The sequence below is a fragment of the Juglans microcarpa x Juglans regia genome, chromosome 3D, assembly GCF_004785595.1.
Source record: "Juglans microcarpa x Juglans regia isolate MS1-56 chromosome 3D, Jm3101_v1.0, whole genome shotgun sequence".
Taxonomy (NCBI): Eukaryota; Viridiplantae; Streptophyta; class Magnoliopsida; order Fagales; family Juglandaceae; genus Juglans; species Juglans microcarpa x Juglans regia.
Window position 1 is genome coordinate 7,802,731 of NC_054598.1, and position 25,111 is coordinate 7,827,841.

Below are 25,111 nucleotides of genomic sequence, written 5' to 3' on the forward strand. Positions count from 1 at the left end.
AAATATATTTTAATAATTTATTTTTTAACTTTTTAACTTTAATTTCATCTGCAAAAACAAACGACGCCAGTCACGTCTCTCTGTCTACCTCTCCCTTGATTCTTCATTTCTTATGTCTTCTTCATTCTGCCGCAACCTCCCTCACTATTCCTTCTCTACTTCGTCTCTCAAGCAGATAGCAGCCTGCCACGCACAGACCCTCGGCCTCAACTCACTCTCGCTGTCGAACCTCCCCTCCCCTCGCACTGCATTGCCCTCTGAGCCTCACGTCTCTCTGTCTTCGATTTCTCACTAGGGGTGTAAATTTGAACCGAGAAACCGGTTCGGTCCGGAACCGGTTCTTGTAACGTAAAACTAGCCAGACCCGGTCCGGTCCTAGTTTCATGGTTTCCAAGACTGGACTGGCCTGGTTGGGAAAAAAATATAAAAATTAATATTATATATATAAGTTTTATATATAATATATAATTGCATATGAAATAATTTCATATTATAATTTATAAATTATAACATAAAATGTTAATCTCAAATATGAATATTTGTAATTTGTTTGATCATATATTATTAATTTAATTATATATAAGATAATGTTATTATAATTTATAAAATAAAAGTTTAATCTTAAAAATGAAAATTTAATTTATCATATGCTTTAAACATAAAATATATATTTAAATTATTAATAACATTTTATTTATAACTATACTGATATATAACTAATATTGATATATTATATATAGCTAAATAATCACTATACTAAATAATCACGTATAAAATAATGATACAATAATTAATACTAAATTACTATACTAATACTATCACTATAATAAATTACTATACTAATACTATCACTATAATACTATCAATAATATAGTTATAATAAATTAAACTCACTATAACAATTAACAAATACTAATATACCAATTAACAAACTCACTATAGCTATAGTTATACTTATAGTCTAATATAGACTATAGTTATAGTTATATTATATAGCTATACTAATATATAGCTATATTAATAGTTTAATATTAATACTATTATATAATCTAACTAATACTAATAGTCTAATATAGACTATTATGGATCAGTATTAGTTATGCAGGGCAATCTGATTTATGCTATTAAGGATCTAATGAACTACCTCCCAAAGGTCTCAGTGCAACATACTAACCGATTACCAAATAAAGTTGCTGATGGCTTGGCCAAGCTTGCACGGTTTCAAGAGTCTTTAGCAGTTTGGGGAGATCAAATACCTATTCTATTGCTCTAATTGTAGAGGCTGAAATGATGTAGTTTGTTTTCTATCTTCTGTTACATAGTTTATGAACATTTAGCTATGTAATTTTGCTTTCAAGTTAAGCTGATGAATACAATTATGGTTATGGTTACCATAAAAAAAAAAAAAAATATATATATATATATATATATAGACTATAGTTATAGTTATACAAAATCACTATAACTATATATAGTATGTATATTAATATTAATACAGTATATAGTATTATTATGATAGTATCACTATAATAGTATAGTATATAGTTAGTATTATAATATATACTATAGTATACTATATATACTATATATTAATATCACTATATATATAATTAATATATATATAATATATACTATACTATATATTATGCATATAGACTAATTTTAGTCCCAAAGGTCAAACGGCGTCGTGTAATGAGGCTATATATATTACGGTTACATCCCCCGCGCTCGACCATCTCTGGTCTACCTCTCGAGTCCCTGACTCCCTGAGTCCCCGCAGCAGTCTCTCACGCCGTCAACAGCCCCTCGCCGTTGACGCTGTTGGTCCATTCTGTTCTCCTCCACTCCCAGTTGTTCCAGAGGCTACAGAATCACAGATATTGTTTTCCCCTATCTCGGCGAGCTAATCGGTATGTGAACATATATATGCTTTTTAATTTTCAAAATCTTACATTTACTTCATGAATTATTACAATGTTTCAATTCATTGCTAATTGATTCATTTCATTTAGGATTTTTATCGAATTTACAGATTTGAGATTTAGGGTTTTTTACAGACTTCGAAATCTGATTAGGGTTTATATTTTATAGTTTTTTTTGTATAGCTCCCCATCAAGCTGAATCTGTATTTTATAATTGTGGAAGGTATAATTTTATATTTTATATTTTAGGATTTAGGGTTTATATATGTTTTATAGCTCCCCATCGAGGATGAACATGTATAGTTCCCCATCCAGCTGAAAATAGCTTGATTTCTTTCCTCTTTGTTTTTGTGGGTAATTTTGTTTCTTTGTTCATATATATCTGTTAGTAGATTTGAACCTGATAAATTTTTTTGGGTTGCATGGATGTCAATCAGTGATTCTACTGGTTTGGTTTTCTTGTGTGTTCTTGAATCATTACAATGTTTTCTTGCATTGTGTGTATTCTCTATTTGAATTTCTTTATGTGTGTATTCTGAGTGCATTCTTTATGATCTTTCTTGCATTGTGTGTATTCTCTATTTGAATTTTCTGTTATTGCATTGATGATTTTTCTTTCTCTATTAATCTTTATTCTGTGTGTATTGATATAAGGAACCCGGAAGCTTTTTCTCTTGTGCTATGTAACAAGAGGCAGGGTACTTTGCCCTTTTGGCTTGTCGTTGCAATTCATGTACTTGAGATTCCTTTATATCAATTTATTTGGTGTCCATTGAACACTTATAAAAAAAAGTCAGTTTTGGGTGATCCTTCTTTTTTTTTGTGTATTTTTTGTGAACTGGTATCAATATGTGCATAACTGCATATTGTAAAAACTTTAATGAGCTTCTAATTTAGGGTATATTTTGTTGTTACAATTTTTTTTTTTTTTTTTTATATCAGATTTTATATTTTTATAGCAGACTTTTCTATTGCAATTTTTTTGTTATAGCACATTTTTTTATAGCACAATTTTTATGGCAGCAGTTTTTTTACATGGGAGCAGTTTTTTTATGGCAGAATTTTTTTTATGGTAGATGATTAAAACCGGAAAACCGGACCGAACCGGACCAGAACCGGTAACACCAAAAGTACCGGTTTAGGGGGGTAACCAGTGCGTAATCGGTTTTTGAAAATGCAAAACTGGTACATACCGGTTTGGTTCTAAATTTTGTTTAAAACTGGACCGGACCGGACTGGTTACACCCCTATTCCTCATGGTAATTTTTCTCCATTATTTTTTTTCATTTCACTTATTTAAGTTATTTGAAATTACTTTGAAACCTGATATGAATTATTAGGGTTTTGTGATTGTGTTTGTGAAATTACTTTGAAATCTGGTAGATGGTATTTGTGTTATTAGGGTTTTTGAATCCGAAATTTAGGATTTTTGTGATCGTGTTTGTGTAATTGTGTGTAATTGTAATTTGTAATCTGTGTAATCTATGTAATTTGTAATTGTAATTGTATTTTTTGTGATTGTGTTTGTGTAATTTTGTGATTGTTTTCTACTGGAATAACATCTGTGTCCTGTTTAACATCTGTGTCCTCCATGAATCACCATTAATTTCGAACTACTTATTGGGAAGTTGGGAACCGTGAACAGAGATCATTAAGGGCCAAAACTGGAGGTTGGGGGAGGGGCCCACCATATTTTTATAATTCTGTAATTGAAAGTATGCATATAAAGAATTAAAGTTGGAAATATAAATCTCTTCTTTGATATTCAATATATATATATGTGTCTTTTATTTTCGTGACTTTTGTATCCAGTCATATTTTGATTAATTTCTCCCCTTCTAATTAGTTATAAAATTAATTGAATTGGTCCTTTTCAAATGTGCTTGAATTTTTAAAAGGAGAAAGATATTTATAATATTGTTCCTTAATTATCACGTGGCCAAACTTTTACCATCTCCATACATGCTGCACATACAGGTAGACATGCATGCAGACACGTAATTGTTGACATGTAATATTCTCTCATCATTTACACACCATAATTGACAGATAAATACAAGAAAGAACAGATTTTTTTAAAGCAGTTTTTTTTTTTTTTTAATCAACATATATATATATTTTTTTACAAATTTGCATTTTATTAAAACCAGAAAATCGGACTAAACTGTACCGGAACCGGTAAAACTGGAAGTATCGGTTTAGGGGGTAACTGGTGCGTAATCGATTTTTGAAAATGCAAAACCGGTATATACCGGTTCGGTCTTAAATTTTGTCCAAAACCGGACTGGACCAAACCAGTTACACACCTAATACCTACTTTCGAAACAGTACACCAGAACATACCAATTCCAATTTCCAAATATTTTATTTCAATATTTTAACCAAAATGATTACAGAAATGGAATTTAAAACATTAATTATACTACGTCTATCTCTGAGCGAGAGAGACAAAACTCGTGTCTCTCCCCACGAGCTAGTTTCCTGGTCCGTAACTTGCTATTTTGGCCGGATGTTTGGACACAAGGAAGCCTTGTGCACGGCTGATCAAAGAAGATGTTGCCAATCCAAGATCCTTTGTTAAGGCCGATTCCCTTTACCAGCTAGCTTCCACGACATTGCGGAGCCTAACCTTAAGTTCTGATCAACAGATGCAACAATCATATGCATGCATGTCTTTCCTAGCCTCGGCATGCATGCTTTTTAGTCTCTGAATTACTCCTCACATTAATATATAGTCGCCTAACTAAGGATCAAAATATATATATATATATATATATATAGTCGCCTAACAAGTCTGTTATGTACTACTCCTTGCAGCATACATATCGTATGCATGCATGCATTTCCAACCTATCTATCAACTTTGAGGCATCAGCCTTGTTGAAATACTGCCTAATTGGCATAAGTACTCAAGTATTTTGCATGATCATATGCTATTCCTTGATGGGATTGAGGACTTCATGTTGAGTTGGATCGTGTGAGAAACCATATCCTCTCGTGCCCTATATTCATCTATATAAGCTAGAATATTTCCCTCACTTCCAATCCAGTACTTTGAGGGAGGGGAGGGAAGATATATCTTCTTACGACATTATTCTTTCTCTTTGTAAAAATAAGAATATTATCCTTTCTTGGGGTTTTAGAAAATGAGACACTCTCCTCAACATTACACTAGAGGATGTAGTGGGGGTGAGATATTGCGTTTATTGATTTTTCCCCTTTTTTGTTTGGGAATTAGAAAATCAAAACATATATATGGGTTCTCGGCGACCCAAAGGGCCGATCTTTTGTGAAATTGATTTAAGTTGGGATTGATAAAAAGGTGTTTGACAAAATTATTGGCGTGGGTTTGTGTTTTTTGTTATTTCTTATCTAACTCTGATAGTTGCTTTACTGTTTGGAAATACAGTTTGGGGTTTTTTTTTGAGTTGGAGATTGAGGGAATGGATTCTGACAATGAACAAGGTTACAAACCTCCTCCAGAGTTTCAAGTGGAGGCCGCCAAGGAACCACTTATCGACCCTAGTTCGACGGACTCCAAAGAACTTTGGCTCATTCAGTGGCCTAATGGTAAAGAGGTAAGTTTTAGTCTTTGGACTCCACAGGGATTCCGGAGTATTTTGTTTATATCAAGGTTGAAGTAAAAAGAGGAATTAAAAAACAGCATGATGCAAGGTTGTTTGCATGCTGTAATACGTATGTCAATGTTGTAATTTTGCCACACTTCGAAGAGTTACTTGTATTTGATGTGAATGTTTGTACAACTTGGTTTGATGGGCCAATGCCATCAATTCCAATTTGTTTTTATTAATTATTATTTTTCAAATTAACTGCTTTGAATAAGGCAGCTCAAGTAGAACATGAATTGGTTGTCTGGGTTTGACTTTCATAGCATTGAAATCAACATGTCTAGGCAGTGACTTTATCAATTGATATATGGCTATTGCAGCTTCCTGGATTGGACGGGCAAGAACTGTCACTCAAACTTCATCATGATGGAAAGTTGGGCAGTTTTGAGGATTCATCTGGTAAATATAAGTCTTTGATAGTGGCACCAAGATGGGGCGGGGTACTCCAGTCTCAGCAATCAGTTTTTTTGTTGTGTTAATTCCATTCTTAGCATCTATTGTAGATTCCTTTAGATATGCTTTTACTGCTTGCAGCATATGTGTTTGGAACTATTTTGATTCATTTTTGTGCACTGTGCAGGAAAAGTTTTTGATCTTGTCAGCTTTGCGGCTCAAGAGTCAAATGCAACAGTTTTTCTTTCCTCTGAATCGGAATCAAAAATTGGTATGCATGCAAATAGGTTTCCTTATTCTTTTTTTTCTGCATCTTTCTCATATCTTTTGAGATTCATCCAAAGTTAAGCCATATGAATTAAGTTGCACCAGTAGTTTCTCTACATGTCTATCATATGTTTGCTGATATATAAATGAGCTTCAATCACTTAATTTGGTATTTTAAAAAAAAAAACTGCATAGAGATTTAACATGAGGTCGCCTGTCATGTTCCAATCGGGACTTGGTTTGCTTCATTTTGCCTGACGGTTTAAGTTAGCATTGAAGGTCATAGAAGAGGAAAGGAAGTGTCGTGTAGGAATATCATAGTCTAATTTTTTTGGCATCTATTTTGATTATGAGGTCTTTAAAATTGGGTGAGCCTTGGCCACACCCCCATGCTAGCCTCGTTGTGCATGCATGGGCATGCCAAGGGCACCACGCTATCCTCGGCCACACCACCACCCATAGGCAAGCCCCCGCATGCATGGGCACTCCTAGGTGGCCGCACACACCCCAATAGGCATGCCAAGTGTGATACCTTATACTAACTGATAAGGGTAAAAGGTGTATGAGATCCCACATTGTTTGGGAATGAGAAGTTCATGCTCTTTATAATAGTTTCAATGAGGCTCCAATTGAATCATTGACAAGTTATTTCGGAATATAAGCTCAAATGTGGCTTGAGCCTCCCTTGGGGCTTTATAAATGGTATAAGAGCTTATTCTGACTAGAAATGTGGGACTTGAGTCGTGCCACCTACGACGGACTGGACTAACGAGGACGTCAGTTATTTAAGAGAGGAAGATTGTGATATCTCATACTGACTTATAAGGGTAGATGTTGTATGAGATCCCACATTGTTTGAGATGAAAAAGTTCATGCTCTTTATAATGGTTCCAATGCTCCAATTGTATTATTGACTAGTCTGCCCTTTTGAAGTATAGGCCCAGTAGTTTGGGCCTCCCTTGGGGCGCTACACCGAGGTTAGCGTGGTGCTCTTGGCTTGCCCATCCATGCATGGCGAGGCTAGCGTGGAGGTGTGGGCGAGGCTCACCCACCAGCATGCATGCATGCATGCATGACAAGGAATTTTTATATGCTTATCACATTGAATTTTGTTGGTGTTTGATCCCGTGAGGTTTGTCGTCAACATTTAGTTTTACATCTTTCATCTGGCTGTCAGTTTACCCATCATAGATTGAGAGTAATTATGTTTGTTTGACGCGATCTTTTGTTCGATTGTTTTAGTAATTATATTTGTTGTTAGCGATATTGTTAGTGTTGTCATTGATAATGAGCTTTTGAGCACTCCCATGATATTGTTCATGTGTTGGCAGTTGGGAAGATTTCACGGCTGGTTTCCCTTGTCCATTATCCAGATCCTGATGAAAGTCGAAAACCCATTTCCAACAACTTGAGACATTTTCAGAAATCTAGGGGAATTTCACTGACAAATTCATCCCGTCAATTTTCTACACAAAGTACCCTGCTTAGAAACTCACAATCAACAAGTGGATATTCGGGTTCCACACACAATAGCAGACGGAGAAGTTGCTTATCTGAAGAAGGGGAGCCATCAAAGCCTGTTAAAAGAAGACGTGCGCGTGAATCTACTGGGTCTGCAGAGCGTTCTACTCGAGACTCAGAGCGAGGTCATAGTGCAGTTACTTCATAAGGGTCCTGTGAGTGTTCTATTTAAAATAAATGAAAGAAGATAGTCGAAAATGAAGAGCGAGGTGCCCTCCTTGTCGCCTTCATTAATGATTTATCTTCAAATATGCAAAATGAGTTTACGTTTTTTGGCAAGTGAACGTGCTAATAAATCATCAATGCCTCGCTGGCATCGTGATTTACAAATTTTTTAGTTCATTTTGTAGTCTTGGAATGGGAGTTCCGGGAATCATTGAGAAAATTGCAGAGAGAGCTGATGTAAGAAAAACTAGATATTTTCTGCCGTTTGATTTTTGGCTCATGTTATGTACTGAAACTATAATTTGACATTTATAGCTGTCGTCGACATGGGATTCCAAAATCCTGCTAATAGGAAGAACAGAAAGGAACCCATGCCTGGTATTACTTTTCACGTTCGACGTGAAGTTATTTCGGCAGTTCAGGACATCAATCATAATAATCATCGTCGTAATAAATTCATGACGTAGAAATTGCCCTACTTTCAACATGTTTGACACTGGTTATTCTCTGCATTTTCTCTTTCTTTACCTCGATAATTCTACTCTAATGGTTGGTTTTACTCGTATACCACTTTCTGATGTTGCGTACAGTTTTATTAAAGGAAAATCCTACTCCTACCGAGAATATCCACCAGAGTGGTTATCGATTGTACTCTTTTTTTTTTTTTTTTTTTTTGTTATTTAAAGGTTAAGAAATTTTTTTTAATCATTTTGTAAATTTTCTCTTTTTAAAAAATATTTAAAGGAGTGTGAAAAAAAAAAATTTACATGCATCGGTGAGATTCTGTAGCAACCTCTTTATTAAAAAAGAAACAATTGCGTTTGAACGTTGAATTGAGTTGAGATGATAAAATATTATTAGAATATTATTTTTTAATATTATTATTATTTTGATATTTAAAAATATTAAATTATTTATTATATTTTGTGTTGAAATTTAAAAAAAATATAAGGATGAATTGAAATAAATTTAGATGAGTTTTGGATTCAAACGTAAGTTAGTCCATAAGTTTACTGCTTGCTTCGTAAGACAAGAAAATAAGAAGTGAAAAACAAGGGTAAGAAATGAGCTTGCTGCTTGCTTCGTAGCTGAAACTCGGATGGGTTGGAGCGCTTCCATTTGTGGACTGCGGCGAAGGCCTTGTTCGGATAGTGATGATTATAATTTTTTTAAATTTTAAAATAAAAAATAATATTATGTGCTCCGCTTCGTGTCTTGTTCTTCTATCTGTGTTAACCCAACTTTGCCACGTGGCCAGAAAGATAAAAGGAAATTCTTCCACCAGCCACGTCACAACACGTTTGCGACAAAGATACCTTTGACAGCCGGGACGGGCCCACAACTAAAGCAAAGTTAACCCGGGTTAGGTTACTGAGCCCAGCTCTAACAAGTCCCATCTACGTAAGGCTCGGCTCTGTCACACACTTCACCGAAACCCAACCTTTATTCCCTTTGTAACGATCATACGAAAGTAAGTTATTAGATTAGCCTAATCACTCCTACTTCTCTCTCTCTTTCTCTCTCAATTCCACGTTACCTTCTGATCTCTCTTCCTCTCCTCATCTTCTACATTACTCTCGGAAATCAGGTACGCAACCTTTAATTACACTATTTTTACTGTAATCTCAGTGGTCTGTCCAATGAAAACTTTGTTTACTTCTACTCTATTTGTCTCTCTAGATTTCGTTGCCTCTGTTTCTCTTAAATCTAGTCATGGCCTTGATTTTATCTTGCTTTCTGTTTGGTTGCAGAGAAATGTGAGGGGGAAAAGAGAAGAAAATATTAGAGCTTTCTAAGTTTCCTATCGATGAAATATTGGCCTTTGTTTTAAATCTGATAACGTGTGTTCTCTATTGTTTAGTACTAGAATCATTACTTTTCCCATCTTTTCTATGCAACTAATAGAACATTAATGGATTTCTCAATGTTGAAATAGTCGAATATGTATTAGTGGGAATGAGACTAGCCACCTGAGGCGATAGTATTTCGTTCACTCTTAAGATAAGATTCTTTGCGTTTACAATTTCTTGTAAAGAAACATTTAGGTGTTGTTTGGATAGTGAGATGAAATAAGATGGTTTTAATATTATTATTATTTTTTAATTTGAAAATTTTGAATTGTTTATTATATTTTGCGTGGGAATTTGAAAAAGTTATAATGATGAGATGAGATGAGATGAAATACTTTCACTATCCAAACGAGGCGAGTAGAACAAAATTTCTTTCTATAGTCCTCTTTGTTCATGTAGTATGTGTTTGAAATTAGAGTTTGCAGTACGTTGATTGGTTAACATTCCTCTAAATTTGTGTTTGGATTTTCAGTTGAATCTCTGCAAAATAATTTTGCCACTGATGATTAGGATGGAAGTGGATAACAAGTTGTTCAATATGGGTCTTCTCATTGTGGCCACTCTAGTGGTGGCAAAGCTTATTTCTGCGCTTATAGTGCCTAGATCGAGAAAACGTCTCCCTCCAGTTGTTAAGTCATGGCCTGTGATCGGTGGGCTTATCCGCTTCATGAAAGGTCCTATTCTGATGCTGAGGGAGGAGTACCCAAAGCTTGGAAGTGTATTCACATTGACTCTGGTTAACAAGAAGATTACTTTCTTTATCGGTCCCGAGGTTTCCTCACACTTCTTTAAAGCCTCCGAGTCTGATCTTAGCCAGCAGGAGGTGTACCAGTTCAATGTGCCAACTTTTGGTCCTGGAGTAGTATTTGATGTCGATTACTCAGTGCGGCAAGAGCAGTTTCGGTTCTTCACAGAGTCCCTGAGAGTGAATAAACTGAAGGGATATGTGGATCAGATGGTTGCAGAAGCTGAGGTAGGTGTTTGGGTCGAATATGAAGGATTTCTGTTACTTTTCTTCCACGTGTTTGGGGTAATATATATATCAAGTAGGAAGATCCAAGGGTTCCATTTTGTTTGGTAAGATGTAATTTATTTGGTATGTGATAAGACCAGAGGCAATTTTCTTTGAAATTGTTCTCATAATGGAAAGCTAGTGTGCCATCCGTTGAGATTGGGGAGATGAAAGAACAATATTCGAGTACAGGTGCCCAGAAGTTTATATAGTTGAGAAAACTTTACCGCAACTTTGTCAAGACCTCAACTGCAAATTTTTTGTGCTCTTTACGATGTTTATGAAGTTTTCTCATTCTTAATGGCTATACATATCAATTATGCCGTTGTTGAAGTCTTCTGAGGATCCAAACTTGCAGATGGATCATAGATCCCTGTCAAAGGGAGTTATTCACCCAAAGTGGTTAAGGGTATTTTTTAGTGAAAAGAGATGCGTATTTTTATATAGGAAACTAATGCAAAATAAGCATCAACGTAGTAAAGTAGATAGACAATGCCTACACTATTGTGTGAATACTTATGCTGCGTAGGTGTCCTTAATTTGCAAAATAAGAATTTACAGGCTTAAAGTTTGGTCATACCATGAATTCTGCTTCTAATTTTCCCTAATTTCAGCCCAGTCATTCGGTGCTTTCCCTAATTTGAGTAGTTTACAGAAGTGAGGTTCTTTGTATTATTAGATTTGGCATTATTCCTTACTTTGCAGGATTGATCACTTCAGGGTCCTAATTATTTTTCACTCTGGCACTGAGCAGGACTACTTCTCAAAATGGGGAGACAGTGGTGAGGTGGATATAAAGTATGAACTGGAGCATCTGATCATTTTGACAGCCAGTAGATGTCTCTTGGGCCGAGAAGTTCGCGATAAGCTCTTTGATGATGTTTCTGCCTTGTTCCATGACCTTGACAATGGAATGCTTCCCATCAGTGTTATCTTCCCATACCTGCCCATTCCTGCTCACCGACGCCGCGACCGGGCCCGCAAGAAGCTTGCAGAAATCTTTGCAAAAATCATAGCCTCCCGCAAATGTGCTGGCAAGTCGGAGAATGACATGCTGCAGTGCTTCATTGACTCAAAGTATAAAGATGGCCGCCCGACAACTGAGGCAGAGATCACTGGTCTGTTGATTGCTGCTCTATTTGCTGGTCAGCACACCAGTTCCATCACCTCCACTTGGACTGGGGCGTATCTCCTCCGTCACAAGGAGTACCTATCCGCTGTATTGGAAGAGCAGAAGAACCTGATGGGAAAGCATGGGAATAAGGTTGATCATGATATCTTGTCTGAGATGGACGTCCTGTATCGGTGCATTAAGGAAGCCTTAAGGCTCCACCCCCCGCTGATTTTGCTGCTACGTAGCTCGCATAGTGATTTTAGTGTGACAACCCGAGATGGTAAAGAATATGACATCCCAAAGGGCAACATAGTTGCCACATCACCAGCTTTTGCAAACCGCCTTCCTCATATTTATAAGGATCCAGACAGGTATGATCCTGACAGATTTGCCATTGGGAGAGAAGAGGACAAGGCTGCAGGGGCATTCTCATATATTTCATTTGGAGGTGGCAGGCATGGTTGCCTTGGTGAGCCTTTTGCATACCTGCAAATAAAGGCAATATGGAGCAATTTGCTAAGGAATTTTGAGCTGGAGCTTGTGTCACCTTTTCCTGAGATTGATTGGAATGCCATGGTTGTGGGTGTGAAGGGGAAGGTTATGGTACGTTACAAGCGGCGGAAGCTTTGTGTAAATTAATCTAAGGTGACCGGCAAGTCTAAATTAATTACTCGATCTTTGGGATTTTATTGCGGCATCCTGTATGCATCTACACCCTCAAGTCGAAGTTTCATTTATCTGTGTTTCTAGATAGGTCTTGCTCTCGATTGTTGAATTGTGACCTTCGTTAGTTTCATGTATTTTATGGTGATTTATGTAGCTTTTAATGATGCTTTGGTCTTGTTTGAGTTCTAAATTTGATCAAGCAGCACGCTTTTCACCATCAACAGAGAGAGAAGCTTTTATCTTTGAATGTTGGCTCCAGCATTTAAGCAAAAGCAAAGATGCTAATGCTCGAGTCAAATTTGGGTCCAACTCTAATGCTAATTCATTCCGCAAAAAAAGAGTTCAGCCTTTCTCCACTCGCATGTAGTTACAATGATAATGATATGATGGTACAACCGAATCTTGAAACAAAAATTCTAATTACAAGGGCCGGCTAGTAGCCTTTCTTACTTTGCTGGGCAATGACAAGTGGTAACAAAACCAATCGAAGCTACTTGCCATAATATTTAGATCCCAACAAAAGAAATAAAAGGTAAAATATAAAAAATAGATCTCTCTGTCCACCGATCAAGGGCCAGTGCTAATATAAAAACAATAGAAGCTCACATTCATTATCGTCAAGATGATGATGTTCCATGTCTCTCTGCCAGGTCATAATCTTTATGCACCCTGGATTAAAGCATGACTCAAATACATAAAACTCTCTGTTAAGGAACAAAACAGAATACAAGCTAACCTCAATTTTCAGATCTTGGCATTGGCGACACGTGCTGACCTCGACGTGTAATCAGTTCGATAAGATTTTGAGGAGCTCAATATCAAACAAAAGAGTCTTGTCTATCAGCCCTTGGTTCCTCAGTACAAAATCCAAAGCTCGTTGGCCCTTTGAAACACATTGGCAGTGCAACTTTGTAAGGACTCACATTAAGTATTAATGCTAGTATTAGCAGGACTTCAATATTACCGAGAATGTTGTTGGTCTTGGGCCACTCTTGTTGAAATCGTTCTCAGGATATCCCAATTCTGGCGGCACTATGATCCTGCAACACTGTCAAATAGATTGTGAAATTTGCATACAATTTTCTATACAGCCTCTTCTTTTTTGGCTAGCCACACATAATATGCATTTATACATTGTTGATACAGCCATCCTAGTTTAGAGATCAAGGTCGAGAAACTTAAGAGTAAAATATCCAGGAGTTCACAATTTCACCCAAAACAATATGAAAGAGTGTGTCAATTTAACAAATCCAACCATAGAATGCATTCGTGGTTTACATTGGTAGTCAGAGAATGCTTGAGACAGTTATACACCAATGGGCCATAAGGAACTATGGATAGGAACCTGGGCATGCTCTTGAGATCACACAACAGTGGATAAACTACTGTTTATCTTCAGTTGTACTCCTCTTAATATACTCGATGCATGGCATGTGCACTACTTTTTAAGAAACTACTCAAAAATTACTTATCACGGAATAAGATAAGCTATCAGGCTAGCCATGCTACTTCAGAAAACCAGATGCAGCACCTTCTAACACCACCCGGAGCCATGCCTGAAACAGCTTCCTCGAAAGCTGGTATCACCTGCCATTCAAGAGCACCAGAGAACCATTAGAAGCCTCGATTTTGAATATCCAACATGTGCCTCTGAAAATACAAGTGAATTACAAACAAAATGGTACAATTAATGACAGAATAGTCGATAACATCCATATGGAATTTCAATTTATAAAGTTACACAATTGAGTTTAAAAATAAACAGTAGCTTATGACATGAATCCATAAATAGAGAAATGGCAAATAATAAAGAATTAATTGTTTGCCGACATGAGACAGCAGACAAGCATGGCCATTAAACACGGGCAGTAGTTACAAATGAATCGAAACACAATGAATTGGCAACTCAAGGAGACAGTACTTTTTCAGCTCATCTCATACAGCATGTAAGGACAGCAATGTTTGCCATTCGAATGGGGAAAGAGTAATCCTTACCTCATGCGATCCTACTCTAAATTTGAAGAAGTCCTTGTCATTTCCCTGCATATAAACAATTAGATATCATTGTGCTTTAAACTGAGTGTAATAGAAACTCTAGTTAAAGGACGAGTCCATACCTCAAAGGAACCACCCTTGGTCTTATTTCGGGCTTCAAATATGCGGCCATAGTATCCTATGGTGAAACCATCCCAATCAACCTAAAATAAGATTATCACCCATGAGATGCTAGAGTTACACAATTTGAGAATAAAACACATGTATACTATATATTTTTCAACGAATGGAGCTTTCTCCCATAAAGCCACATCATCCACTCCCAAATTGACTGTGTCCAAATTTCAGCTAGGATGAATAAAACTACTTCAACAAAGAATTCACTTATTTAATAAGAAGTTCATGTTCCTTAATCTAAAAGCAAATTTATTGAGACAAATCAACGCTAGTCGGCACCTTGTCTAGTTTTAAATTTGGTGACTAGATGGGCATTCATTCCACATCATGATACAACAAATAGACAAAATTAGTGGCTTACCACTACAGTCTCTCCCATCTTTGGTGTGGGGCCATTTCCAACTCTCAAGTCCTGCATTTTTAATATTTTATTAGACCAGATAATTAAATTATGGTGTTGGACTTGTACATGCAAGAAGGCCTTATAATGTACTTTTCAACAGGTAACCTTGTACTGAAGACCTGACTCTGTCTCTGTGTAGTCTGGATACCGCATTTTAGTCTTGCCATAGTCCTTCCCCCTGATTGCAGGCACTGTATTCCCAGCGTTAGAATGACAGTTCGTATTTAGAGCTATAACATTCCCCTATATCAATCATCTTTTAACATATCAAGGCAACTCTAAGGTCCATGGCCATAGGACTGTGGTATACAGAGCAAAGTGATATGTTATAGTCACTGCATGGAAATCAGCCTAGGTAGAGACGGAACCAGTGGCCACCCCGGGGGGCCATTGGCCTCAGAGGCACCCCCTGGTTGTTTTAAACTAGGGGGTTGGGGGGGATGGGGGCTGGGCCCCTGGTTCCGCCCCCAAACCTAGGTTACATACAGAATAAATAGTCACAGAAACTATTATGAATCCAAGATTGAAGAATGTAAACTATATACGCTGCAAAACCTTCTAAATGATCCATAAAATCATATGAAAAGGGAGGAGGGGGAGAGGTAGTATTCTGAGACATGACCAAGCTAGACTAACGGCATATAAACCCATAGCTGAAGGAACTACCTATTATTTCAGCAGAGGCGGATCAAGGCACGGATTATCAAGTTATTGATCCAATTAATGGAGGTCCCGAATTACCATGGATGTGAAAAAAAAAAAATCATTATCAGATCATTGGGCTGACTTTAAGGTGAAACTACAGATTGATTAAATCATGGAAAATCCAAATTACAGATTGATTGAGCATCTATTACTCGTGACTAAGGCTTAAGTCAAGACAAAAGAGTAGGCAATTGCTTCATTGATCCAAACCCGACATTAATTTTGGAAAAATTATGATATGCTCGTAGGACATGCCGGTAAAACACAATAAAGACACGAGCACGAGTATACTGAAATTGGGCGTTATCAGCAAGATAAATAGGGTAAACAGTGAATTACTGTCGGTGAATTCAGATGCCATGGCCATCCCATCAATTGCCGCATCCCACCAGTATCCAGCAAGGATTCCAATAGCTGATATTAACACTCCTCTTCGCTCAATGACTTGCCCATGAGCCGCAGGGTTCCCTTTACACAAAAAAGATACAACAGGGATTTAAGAAACAAAGTATTATAGCATCGTAACTCGAATAAAGCATTATGTTCGTTCACCACTTCAACAAATGTTGACATAAACACAATCTAATGTACTCATGAATATCCATTTGCATACAGAGCATAGAAAGCTAGAAAATTTAACCCTCAGCATAAAGATTTTAAAAAACTTGGGAAAAAAGAAAACTAAAAAATTTCTAATCGAAGGAACAAATTAAAGGTGAGATAACTAACCGCATATATTCGAATGGGAAGACTTCTGAGGTTCATGAAGAGAAACAGTAGTAGTTGTTCCGCAGCATCCCTGAAACACCAAATGGCCGCTATACACACACACACACGTATATAACAGAAGAGAAACAGCAACACGATGACGTACCGTAGTCGAAAATTTGGAAACAGATAAACTCAGGGATGGTTGTAGAGATGCAAGCACTGAAATCGACGCCATAATTAACGAAAAGTGACGAGTTTACGGGGAGTGGGACGCAACGCTTCGCGGGAAGATAACGGCCTCAGCCTCTCTTCTCTATTACTGCTACCTCAGAGCACTCGATGTGGCTGTACCTTTAAATTGTTTCGACTTCTTTTTACGTGTCTACGTGGACCCATCGCTTATCGATTCAAGCTCGAATCAAATCTGTCTCCCCCTTGGTTTTCTTTTGAGATTTGCAACTCCTTTCTCATACGAGTAGTCTAGTAGATATAGTAGATATAAATTGTGTAAGCGTTATATATATTTTTTTTTTAAAAAAATAAGATTTATTATTAAAAATTTAATTTAATGTAAATATTATATTTATTTACTTTTTTTTAAGAGAAGTGCGCTATAACTACAAATATCATTTCTCTTTTTATTTTCATTTTTTCAGCTAATTTATAAAAATATTTATTTGATTTTACATATTTATGGTAGAGAAGATATTACGATTTACAAAAAGAAAAATTTAAAATAAATCTTTTTTTTTTATATCTTAAGATCCGTTTAATTTTTTTTAAAAATATTTTCTATAATTTATAAATAGATGGAAGCAATCTATAGATAACCATATAAAGTCCTATCACAGACTATATGAATCTTAACCGTAAAATTTATATTATGTGTTTATCTCTCTAAATTATAAAAATAAAAATAGCAAGAACTCTTTTTATTTTTTTCCCTAGGCAAGTTGGCCTTTCTTACACAATGCACACAAGGCAGCAGCATCTTGGAAATTTTGAGTGCCTTGTATTATTATTATTGCATTGTATGTGATTAAACACCTCTCAACTTGCTCCTATCTAACATTCTAGGATGTACTCTTTAATTGGAGCATTTACATAGATTTTGTAAAATACAATTTTTTGTAAATTATAAAGAAAGTTGATAAAAAAAATCCCCTCTGACGGATGTTGTATTTGATCTTTATTTAACATTTTGTTACAATAATCCCACTAAATGTAGAGTATATTGTTCACAAATCTAAACATTTTTAATTAATTTTTATTTCCTCTGAACTGTTTTTAATTTTTTTCCCTACTATCGAAAGTTGCTCTATTTTCATTTCAGCCCCCCTCTCTCTCTCTCTCTCTCTCATTCGCACGCTTTTCCTGTGTTTGGGGCCGAAGAAGCCGTGTGTTTGGCGCCATCTCAATTGCTCGTCGACTCCATCTCATTTGCTGCATGTTTGAGCTCTTTTTCTTAACATTAACACCTCGGTTCGATAATGGTATAAGATGAAATAGTTTAAATTAAGGTAAAAAGTTGAATAAAATATTATTAAAATATTATTTTTAAAATATTATTATTGTTTTAAAATTTAAAAAATTTGAATTATTTATTATATTTTGTGTAAAAATTTTATAAAATTATAATAATAAGATAAAATAAAATCGTTTTGTATCAAACGGGGCTTAAAGGACATCCATTGCCTCTGGAATAGCGGGAGGGTATTTCTGACTGTTAAATTCTTTCTGAAATTCATATTAGGAGTTGTTCTCTTATGGAGAATTTAATAAAATTCTCAAGGCCGTAATTGAAATTGAGATTGAGGGTTCAGCTTGGTGGGGTTGGCCTAACAATTCTCAAGGCCGTAATTTAATAAAAATGGATGGAATATATAAATAAGGCACACAATTTGGAGATAGAATATTCTTATAATATAATCTCTTCTTTTTTATTTTTTGAATTAATTTATATTTTAATTTAACTTATAAATTTGATTTAATCCGAAATAAGATATAATTATATGATATTGTATATAAAAAGATATTGCAAATATCAAAATATATGAAGATATCATTAGCAGTTAGAGAAAATATTTAAAATAAATAAAAAATATTAAAAAATATAATATTTAAATGATATAGATAAAAAAAAAAATAGATCAACTAATGTATGATATATTGTAAAAATCAATATATAAAATAGAAAAAGTGAATTTTGATAATGATTTTAAGAGGAAAGAAAAACAAAAACTTACATATTTCATAGATCACTACTAATCTTTACAAATTACCTGACCATGATCCAACCGTAGATCCGTCAAACCTAACATCACAGTGAAGCAAACTCATACATGAATACATCAAACATCATCTTGAAATGCACTCCTTAACTACATTTACAGCAGGATTCAGCACCCCACTAATTTTATTAACGTTTCTTATTGGCAAATCCCTAACCATTTCCATTCATAGACCCAATAAAACATACTCATACACGAATACGTCGTCGTCGTCGTCTTGATATGCACTCCTCAACTACATTTGCAGCAGGATTCAGCACCCCACTAGTTTTATTAATGTAACATGACACAGATAAGCAAATCCATAAGGCTCACAGGCTGACTAATTTGAGAGAGTTTGCCTTCTCTTGCAGGGTATCGAGCAGGCTTTCAAAGCTTTTCTTGAAAGAATCCACACCTTCAAGTTCAAGCTGGGAGCCAACATCGTTCCAGTCAATGCCTGACTTCTCAAGTGCACTGTAAATGCCTTCAGCTTCGGATACATTCGAATCAATTGTCCTTGAAACGGTACCATGATCGATAAATGCTTGGAGAGCTTGATCTGGCATGGTTGAGACCTGCAAAAGGGAAAATGCCAACATATATATAAAGGGGACAAAGTTTGAGCTTAGCAAAATTGAGTTTGAACACACATGAACTTCAACTCTGATTTGCATCAAAAGGACTAAGCTATTCGATATATCTTCACTTCGGTAATACTATTAACAACTACTATCAAGCACCAGACTTGAAGTGGATGAGTTGGCTCACCGAATCGGGTCCAATGAGAGGAGCAACATATAAGGTGTCAGGGTAGGCAGGATTCTTAACACTGGTCGAGGCCCACAGCACCCTCTGCTTCTTGGCACCTTTTTTCACCAAAGCTTCCCATCTTGGACCAGAGAATTTCTTCTGGTAGAGCTGGTATGCCAGAGCAGCTTGAGCAACTGCGGCCTGAAAACAGTAATTTGTCACGAAATTGCAAATCTCTACCTTCCAGATCTAGGATTCTAGATCCTCCACAGGGAGGGGAAAAAAAAAAAATCGCAGTCCACTTACCTTTCCACGAAGATCTAGGGCCTCAGGGGTTCCAATCTTCTCAAGCTTCTTGTCAATGAGGGTGTCTACTCGACTGACAAAGAAGGAAGCAACACTTGTAACTCTGGAGAGGTCACTTAATCCAGAAGCTTCAAGGCCATCCAAGTAAGCATCCATGACTGCTTCATATCTAGAAAGGGAAAATATGAGCTGTGCACATACAACAGGAAATGGTTAGAATCCAGGAAAATTAAAATGCAACTCAGAAAACCTTGACACGCGTTCATTATTCTACCACTCTAATCTTAACATAACCAATATAATTAAATACTGTTGATATTCCATTTTCCTTCATACATAGAAAGGCCTTTTGACCGAGGAGAAGAGGTCATTTCTTACAAATACTATCACAATTATTAAGGGCCAAATCAACCAAGTTTACTACAATCACTTTGGAAGGATAAACCGTTAAGAGAAATGGTACAACAGTTAGCCGTGCAGTACAGACAATGAGAAATAAGGTGATAGCCAAATAAAAACCAAGACATCAAAATATCAAAATAAAGAGAACCTACTGTTTGAAAACTTATGGGCTATATATTTTAAGCTAAGCATCATAAACAACTACTTACCGTCACATTGACGCTTATGCCGAGTGAAATAACTTCCTTAATTGAAGGAACGCAAGCAGCTGTAGCAGGAATCTTTATGTAAACATTGGGGCGATTAACCACTTTATGGAGCCATTTTGCAGCCTCTACAGTCCCTTGAGTATCATCAGCAAGTCTAGGGGAAACTTCCACAGAAACATATCCATCACCACCATCTGTTTCATCATAGATTGACTCAAAAAGTTTGCATGCATCTTGAATATCCTTCACCACAAGCTCCCAGTATGCAGCTTCAATGTCTTTTCCTGATTGAACAAGTTCCCTAAAGATCCCAAAAATTTCTTTTATAAGTGGAGTCGTTTTAGATGGAGATGTGGGGTATCAATCCCCAAGATTCCAATACTCTGAGATCAGACACACAAGAATTGAAATGACAGATGGAATTACAATAATCAAAGAACAGCCCATTAAGTTTCTAGATATTATGTATACATCAGGCCACAAGAAAAGGGTAAAAGGCACGTTGTACTGTAGTTTTTTACCTCAAACATTAGTTTAGGACATTTTGGTAACACAAAACTACAATTTTTTTTTTATTTTATATATAAGTAAACACAAAGTTACAAGTTAAATGCTCAATTACTCAATTAATCTCTTAAGTATTGGTGTAACTAATAATTATAGGCATAAATTCTTTAAACTCAATTTAGCTGTTTACTAGAAAATTCAATTACTGGTCCCTGTTCTACCTTGATAGTCCATTGGCTACCATAAAGGAAAATACTATTGATTCTTGTTATTGTGAAGAAATAATGGTAAAGTGTGGTAAAAACCAATTGATGGGATACCTGAACTGATCATTGTAAGCATTTGAAGAAGAGATTGCTTTCTGGAAGATCTGCAATCATGTATATTAAACATTTAGCTACATGGGATTAGAATTGTTGATAAATGACACGAGAATCATCTGAAAATAGAATTCTATATGTACAAATGATGTTTTTTATTTAATCCCCCCCCCCCCCTCCCCCCTCTCCACAAAGCCTCATCCTCCCATGCAATTTGGGATTCTGAAAATATTTTTGATAAGTGAGAATACTGAAGATTTATAAAATAATAGTAATAATAATAAACAGCAACAAAAAATATATGCATAATTACCGCTGGGTTGCTAGTTACACCCCTTACACCACTTGCAATCAGAGGAAGCAGATCTGTAACAGGCCGGCATAGGTTATCATACCATGGACTCTGCCCTTCCTTCTCATAGAGATCATGAAGAACTGTTCTCTTTGCTGGACCTCCATTTCCACCTTGGGAACATCTGACACTGAGAGAACAACTAAATATAAGAATGCAAAGTTTTTTCTTTACTGAGCGTAAAAATTACAATTCAACAAAAGGTAATTACCGAGCAAATGCCATATATTACATTAAATAAATACAGAAGATGAATGTCAATCTACTCCATCAATGAGTAATTATCGTATTATGAAGTACTGTAAAAATAATATCTTAGGCTGAGAACTGATTATTAAATACAATTCACTAAAAATTGAGGCTTGCGGTCGAGAGCCCTGGGAAATTGTATCCAATAACGACAAATGAGTAGAGGAAGAAAATAAATTCAACTATAATCCATCCGCATGAGATTGAATATGCATCTAGGAAGGAATTCAATATGCACAGCTTTTTTAGCAGAAGAGGAGCCAGATCATAAACAGGTTGTATTCAGTAAAAACATCGAGATTAAGGAACCCCAATACGTTTCAAGTTAGGCACATGATACAAATAGTGGAGATGGTCCCTCCTTACTATGTTCCAAAATGTCACCTTTGAGGGCAACAACACAATCTAATTCTGTGTCTTGAAAAAATAACAAAACAAAGAAAGGTGATTGTCAAATTTCAAAATATGCAACTTGTCCTAATGCAATAACGCCGATAATAATCCCCAAGGATTTAGAGATACCTAATGAGCAGATCAATGAACCATAGAATACACTATACAGACATCAAATCCAAAAAAGATAAAGAACGAAATATTCTATAGATCTTAATGAAACAATAACTTAAAGAAAACCGATCATTCAATAGCAGACAACCTATCACCACAGAGAGAGATCCCTATAAAGATCAAGACAACAACTTCACCAGTCTACAAAAGTAACAAAAAAAATATAACCAGAGTGTAGGAAAAAACTAGACATACACCAAAGGGCCCCTGATCGCGGGGTTACTGCGAACGGCTAATTTGGAAGATGAAACTTTGGCGATGAAAGTGCTTCCGCTGTAGAAACCGATCAAAGTCTTAGGCTGCGAAGATCTGGGTTTCAGAGTAGAAGCAGAAGCCGCAGGGCTCGGTGTGGTGAGCCTGGATATGGTTGCCATGGTTGATCAAGCGCTACAATGGCTAGAGAAGAACAAAGACAGAGCGAGACAGAGGCAATAAGTGACGAGACGAACGATGGCTAGAGGTATTGGACTATATGAAAGGGAAAGTAGATCAGGGAGAGCAGATCTCCATTTGACCAAACGGGCAGGTAAGAGACATTGAGAGGTGGCCCACCTCATTGCTTATGCCATTTTTCTTTTGTATTAAATTAGATGGATAAATCAAATTTCCTCTAATAATTAGATGGATTTGTATATCTTGTAGTTTTTTTTTTTAATCTATCTCTATAATTTAGAGCGTGAGATAAATAGATTTATAAAGTAAATTCTACGTAATTTATATTTGTGTTAGTGAATTCATTTTATCAATCTATCTCATTGTTGATGTCAACATTAATACACCATAAATACGATGAGATTCATTTTATAAATTTATTTCTTCCACTTATTTGTTTTAAGATTTATCTATTTCTATCAATTAGATCTTATTATATTTATTCTTATTTGTGAATTTCTTTTTTATCCTAACAAATATTAATGTTTTATGGGATTTTGAGAAATTAGAGAGAAAGGTTGAATAAAAAAATATTAAAGAGTTAAAATATTGTTAAAATATAGTTTTTTTAATATTTTTTTGTTTAGGAATTTGAAAAAGTTAAATTAATTTTTATTTTTTGTTTGAAAATTTGGAATAGTTGTAATGATTAGTTTGAAACTTAAAAGTATTTTTGTTTGAATGATGTTGGAAAGAAGATGAAATGAGATAAAAACTTTTTCCAAACAAGCTCTTAAAAAAATGAGTAATGTTACATATAATTGCGAAGTGTATAAGCGTTGTGTAATCGCTTTAAAAAATAATAAAGTCTACTATTAAAAAATTAATTTTTTTTCATGTTAGTCCCGTATTCATTCACTTTTTTTTTAAGTTATTACGCGACGTTTACATATTCACGACTATAATTATTATTTATCTAAAAATATTACATGAACCATTTAATATGCACGTCTCTCTTATTTAAATTTTAAAGTTTGACAAAAATTCTAAGAAATCATAATCATAACCGTTTATAGGTTTACTTTAAGAGATTTTGATCCCTCGTTGGCTGTGATGGGTGTATCAGTATGACCTTAAGAAAAATAAAAATAATAGCGAGAGCGAGAGCAAGCGACTGAAAAAAATAGATAAGAAGGCATTTTTATAAGAAGACTCAAAAATATATATTTTTTTAAGTGTAATTGTGGTATCGCACGAAACATATTCTTGAGGTTTTAAAATCAAACACTTCTATTGACCAAGCATGTCAATTGAGAGTATTCTAAATATTTTATACAACAATATATATATATATATATATATTTATTTATTACATTTATCTTACTTTTCAGTTCAGTTTAATTTTAAACTGAATTTGACATCTAAATATCTAACTCTCAAATTACTAAATTCATATCAATTTAAAATTTGTTTATATGTGAGAGTCAACTTTTTTTTAACTCAATATCTCTTTACATGCGAAACTCGTAATTTTTTTAACTTTTTATAAATATATCTAAATTTATATTAACATTTAAACACATTTAAATTTATTTTAGATCAATTTTATGAAATTTACTCTATTATCTTAACTCATTAATATTTATAAAGAGCTCAATTCAAGTATAAACGAGAGCTAAATCTCCTGAAAAACGAGGCACGCCTCCCACCCAACAATGTCAAGAGCATATAATTCGTTCACGGGAGTTTCCTACCGTTAGGCCAAGTGGTATTCGTAGATCCAAGTATCAAGTTGGAGGTCAAAAGACGACATTGTAGTATTTTTTAATATTATTTTTATTTTAAAATTTGAAAAAATTAAATTATTTATTTTATTTTGTATGAAGATTTAAAAAAATTATAATGATAAAGTGAAATAAAATAAGATGAGATGAGATATTTATTAAAAACAAATGAGATAATGTCACTATTCAGTAGTCACGTAACATTGACCAAAAGTTCAAACCTGTAGAAGTATTTGATTTTGTACTTGCTGATTTTGTACTTTGAATGTTAAGCCTTTCAAAAAAAAAAAAAGGCAAATGAATGTTAACAGTCCCGCAGGAATGATAGAACGGGGACCATAAAAAACCTCAATACAGGTGTCACAAACCGAATATTTTTTAAAAGAATAAGTGAGAAATAAAATAATTGTTATATATATAAAGAAATCTTATAAAAATTATATTTTATATATTAGATTTATTTTAAAATAAAATAATTTTATATTTTAAC

The 25,111-nt window shown here is 35.1% G+C and overlaps 4 protein-coding genes across 9 annotated transcripts; 2 read left to right on the forward strand and 2 right to left on the reverse strand.

Annotated features, from left to right (window-relative positions):
* The first annotated feature begins 1,654 nt into the window (after positions 1–1,654).
* LOC121256090 (mediator-associated protein 2) lies at positions 1,655–8,205 on the forward strand. The gene is made up of 5 exons (XM_041156730.1): positions 1,655–1,910; positions 5,332–5,500; positions 5,872–5,950; positions 6,132–6,215; positions 7,543–8,205. The coding sequence occupies exons 2-5, from the start codon at positions 5,366–5,368 to the stop codon at positions 7,878–7,880; spliced, it is 636 nt and encodes a 211-aa protein (XP_041012664.1). The 5' UTR covers positions 1,655–1,910; positions 5,332–5,365; the 3' UTR covers positions 7,881–8,205.
* A 1,164-nt stretch (positions 8,206–9,369) lies between these two features.
* On the forward strand, positions 9,370–12,729 carry LOC121256088 (sterol 14-demethylase-like). Of its 3 annotated transcripts, XM_041156723.1 has the most exons (4): positions 9,398–9,485; positions 9,649–9,738; positions 10,220–10,720; positions 11,514–12,729. In XM_041156723.1, the coding sequence occupies exons 3-4, from the start codon at positions 10,250–10,252 to the stop codon at positions 12,510–12,512; spliced, it is 1,470 nt and encodes a 489-aa protein (XP_041012657.1). In that variant the 5' UTR covers positions 9,398–9,485; positions 9,649–9,738; positions 10,220–10,249; the 3' UTR covers positions 12,513–12,729. The 3 variants fall into 3 exon arrangements, with proteins under 3 accessions (XP_041012658.1, XP_041012657.1, XP_041012656.1); XM_041156724.1 differs by lacking the exon at positions 9,649–9,738 and having other exon boundaries at positions 9,370–9,485; XM_041156722.1 differs by lacking the exon at positions 9,649–9,738 and having other exon boundaries at positions 9,448–9,528.
* Positions 12,730–12,864: 135 nt separating this feature from the next.
* LOC121256089 (peptidyl-prolyl cis-trans isomerase FKBP19, chloroplastic) lies at positions 12,865–16,910 on the reverse strand. Of its 4 annotated transcripts, XM_041156728.1 has the most exons (11): positions 16,694–16,906; positions 16,549–16,618; positions 16,159–16,287; positions 15,220–15,305; positions 15,073–15,123; positions 14,657–14,737; positions 14,535–14,579; positions 14,071–14,126; positions 13,504–13,579; positions 13,276–13,422; positions 12,865–13,208 (listed from the first exon to the last, which is right to left on the reverse strand). In XM_041156728.1, exons 1-10 carry the CDS (start codon positions 16,763–16,765, stop codon positions 13,327–13,329), a joined length of 762 nt encoding a protein of 253 aa, XP_041012662.1. In that variant the 5' UTR covers positions 16,766–16,906; the 3' UTR covers positions 12,865–13,208; positions 13,276–13,326. The 4 variants fall into 4 exon arrangements, with proteins under 4 accessions (XP_041012662.1, XP_041012661.1, XP_041012659.1 ...); XM_041156727.1 differs by having other exon boundaries at positions 12,865–13,197; positions 16,549–16,909; XM_041156725.1 differs by having other exon boundaries at positions 16,549–16,908.
* A 1,836-nt stretch (positions 16,911–18,746) lies between these two features.
* Positions 18,747–23,015, reverse strand: LOC121256091 (transaldolase-like). The gene is made up of 7 exons (XM_041156732.1): positions 22,661–23,015; positions 21,611–21,779; positions 21,298–21,347; positions 20,471–20,771; positions 19,860–20,048; positions 19,572–19,754; positions 18,747–19,378 (listed from the first exon to the last, which is right to left on the reverse strand). Exons 1-7 carry the CDS (start codon positions 22,837–22,839, stop codon positions 19,133–19,135), a joined length of 1,317 nt encoding a protein of 438 aa, XP_041012666.1. The 5' UTR covers positions 22,840–23,015; the 3' UTR covers positions 18,747–19,132.
* Between the last annotated feature and the right edge of the window lie 2,096 nt (positions 23,016–25,111).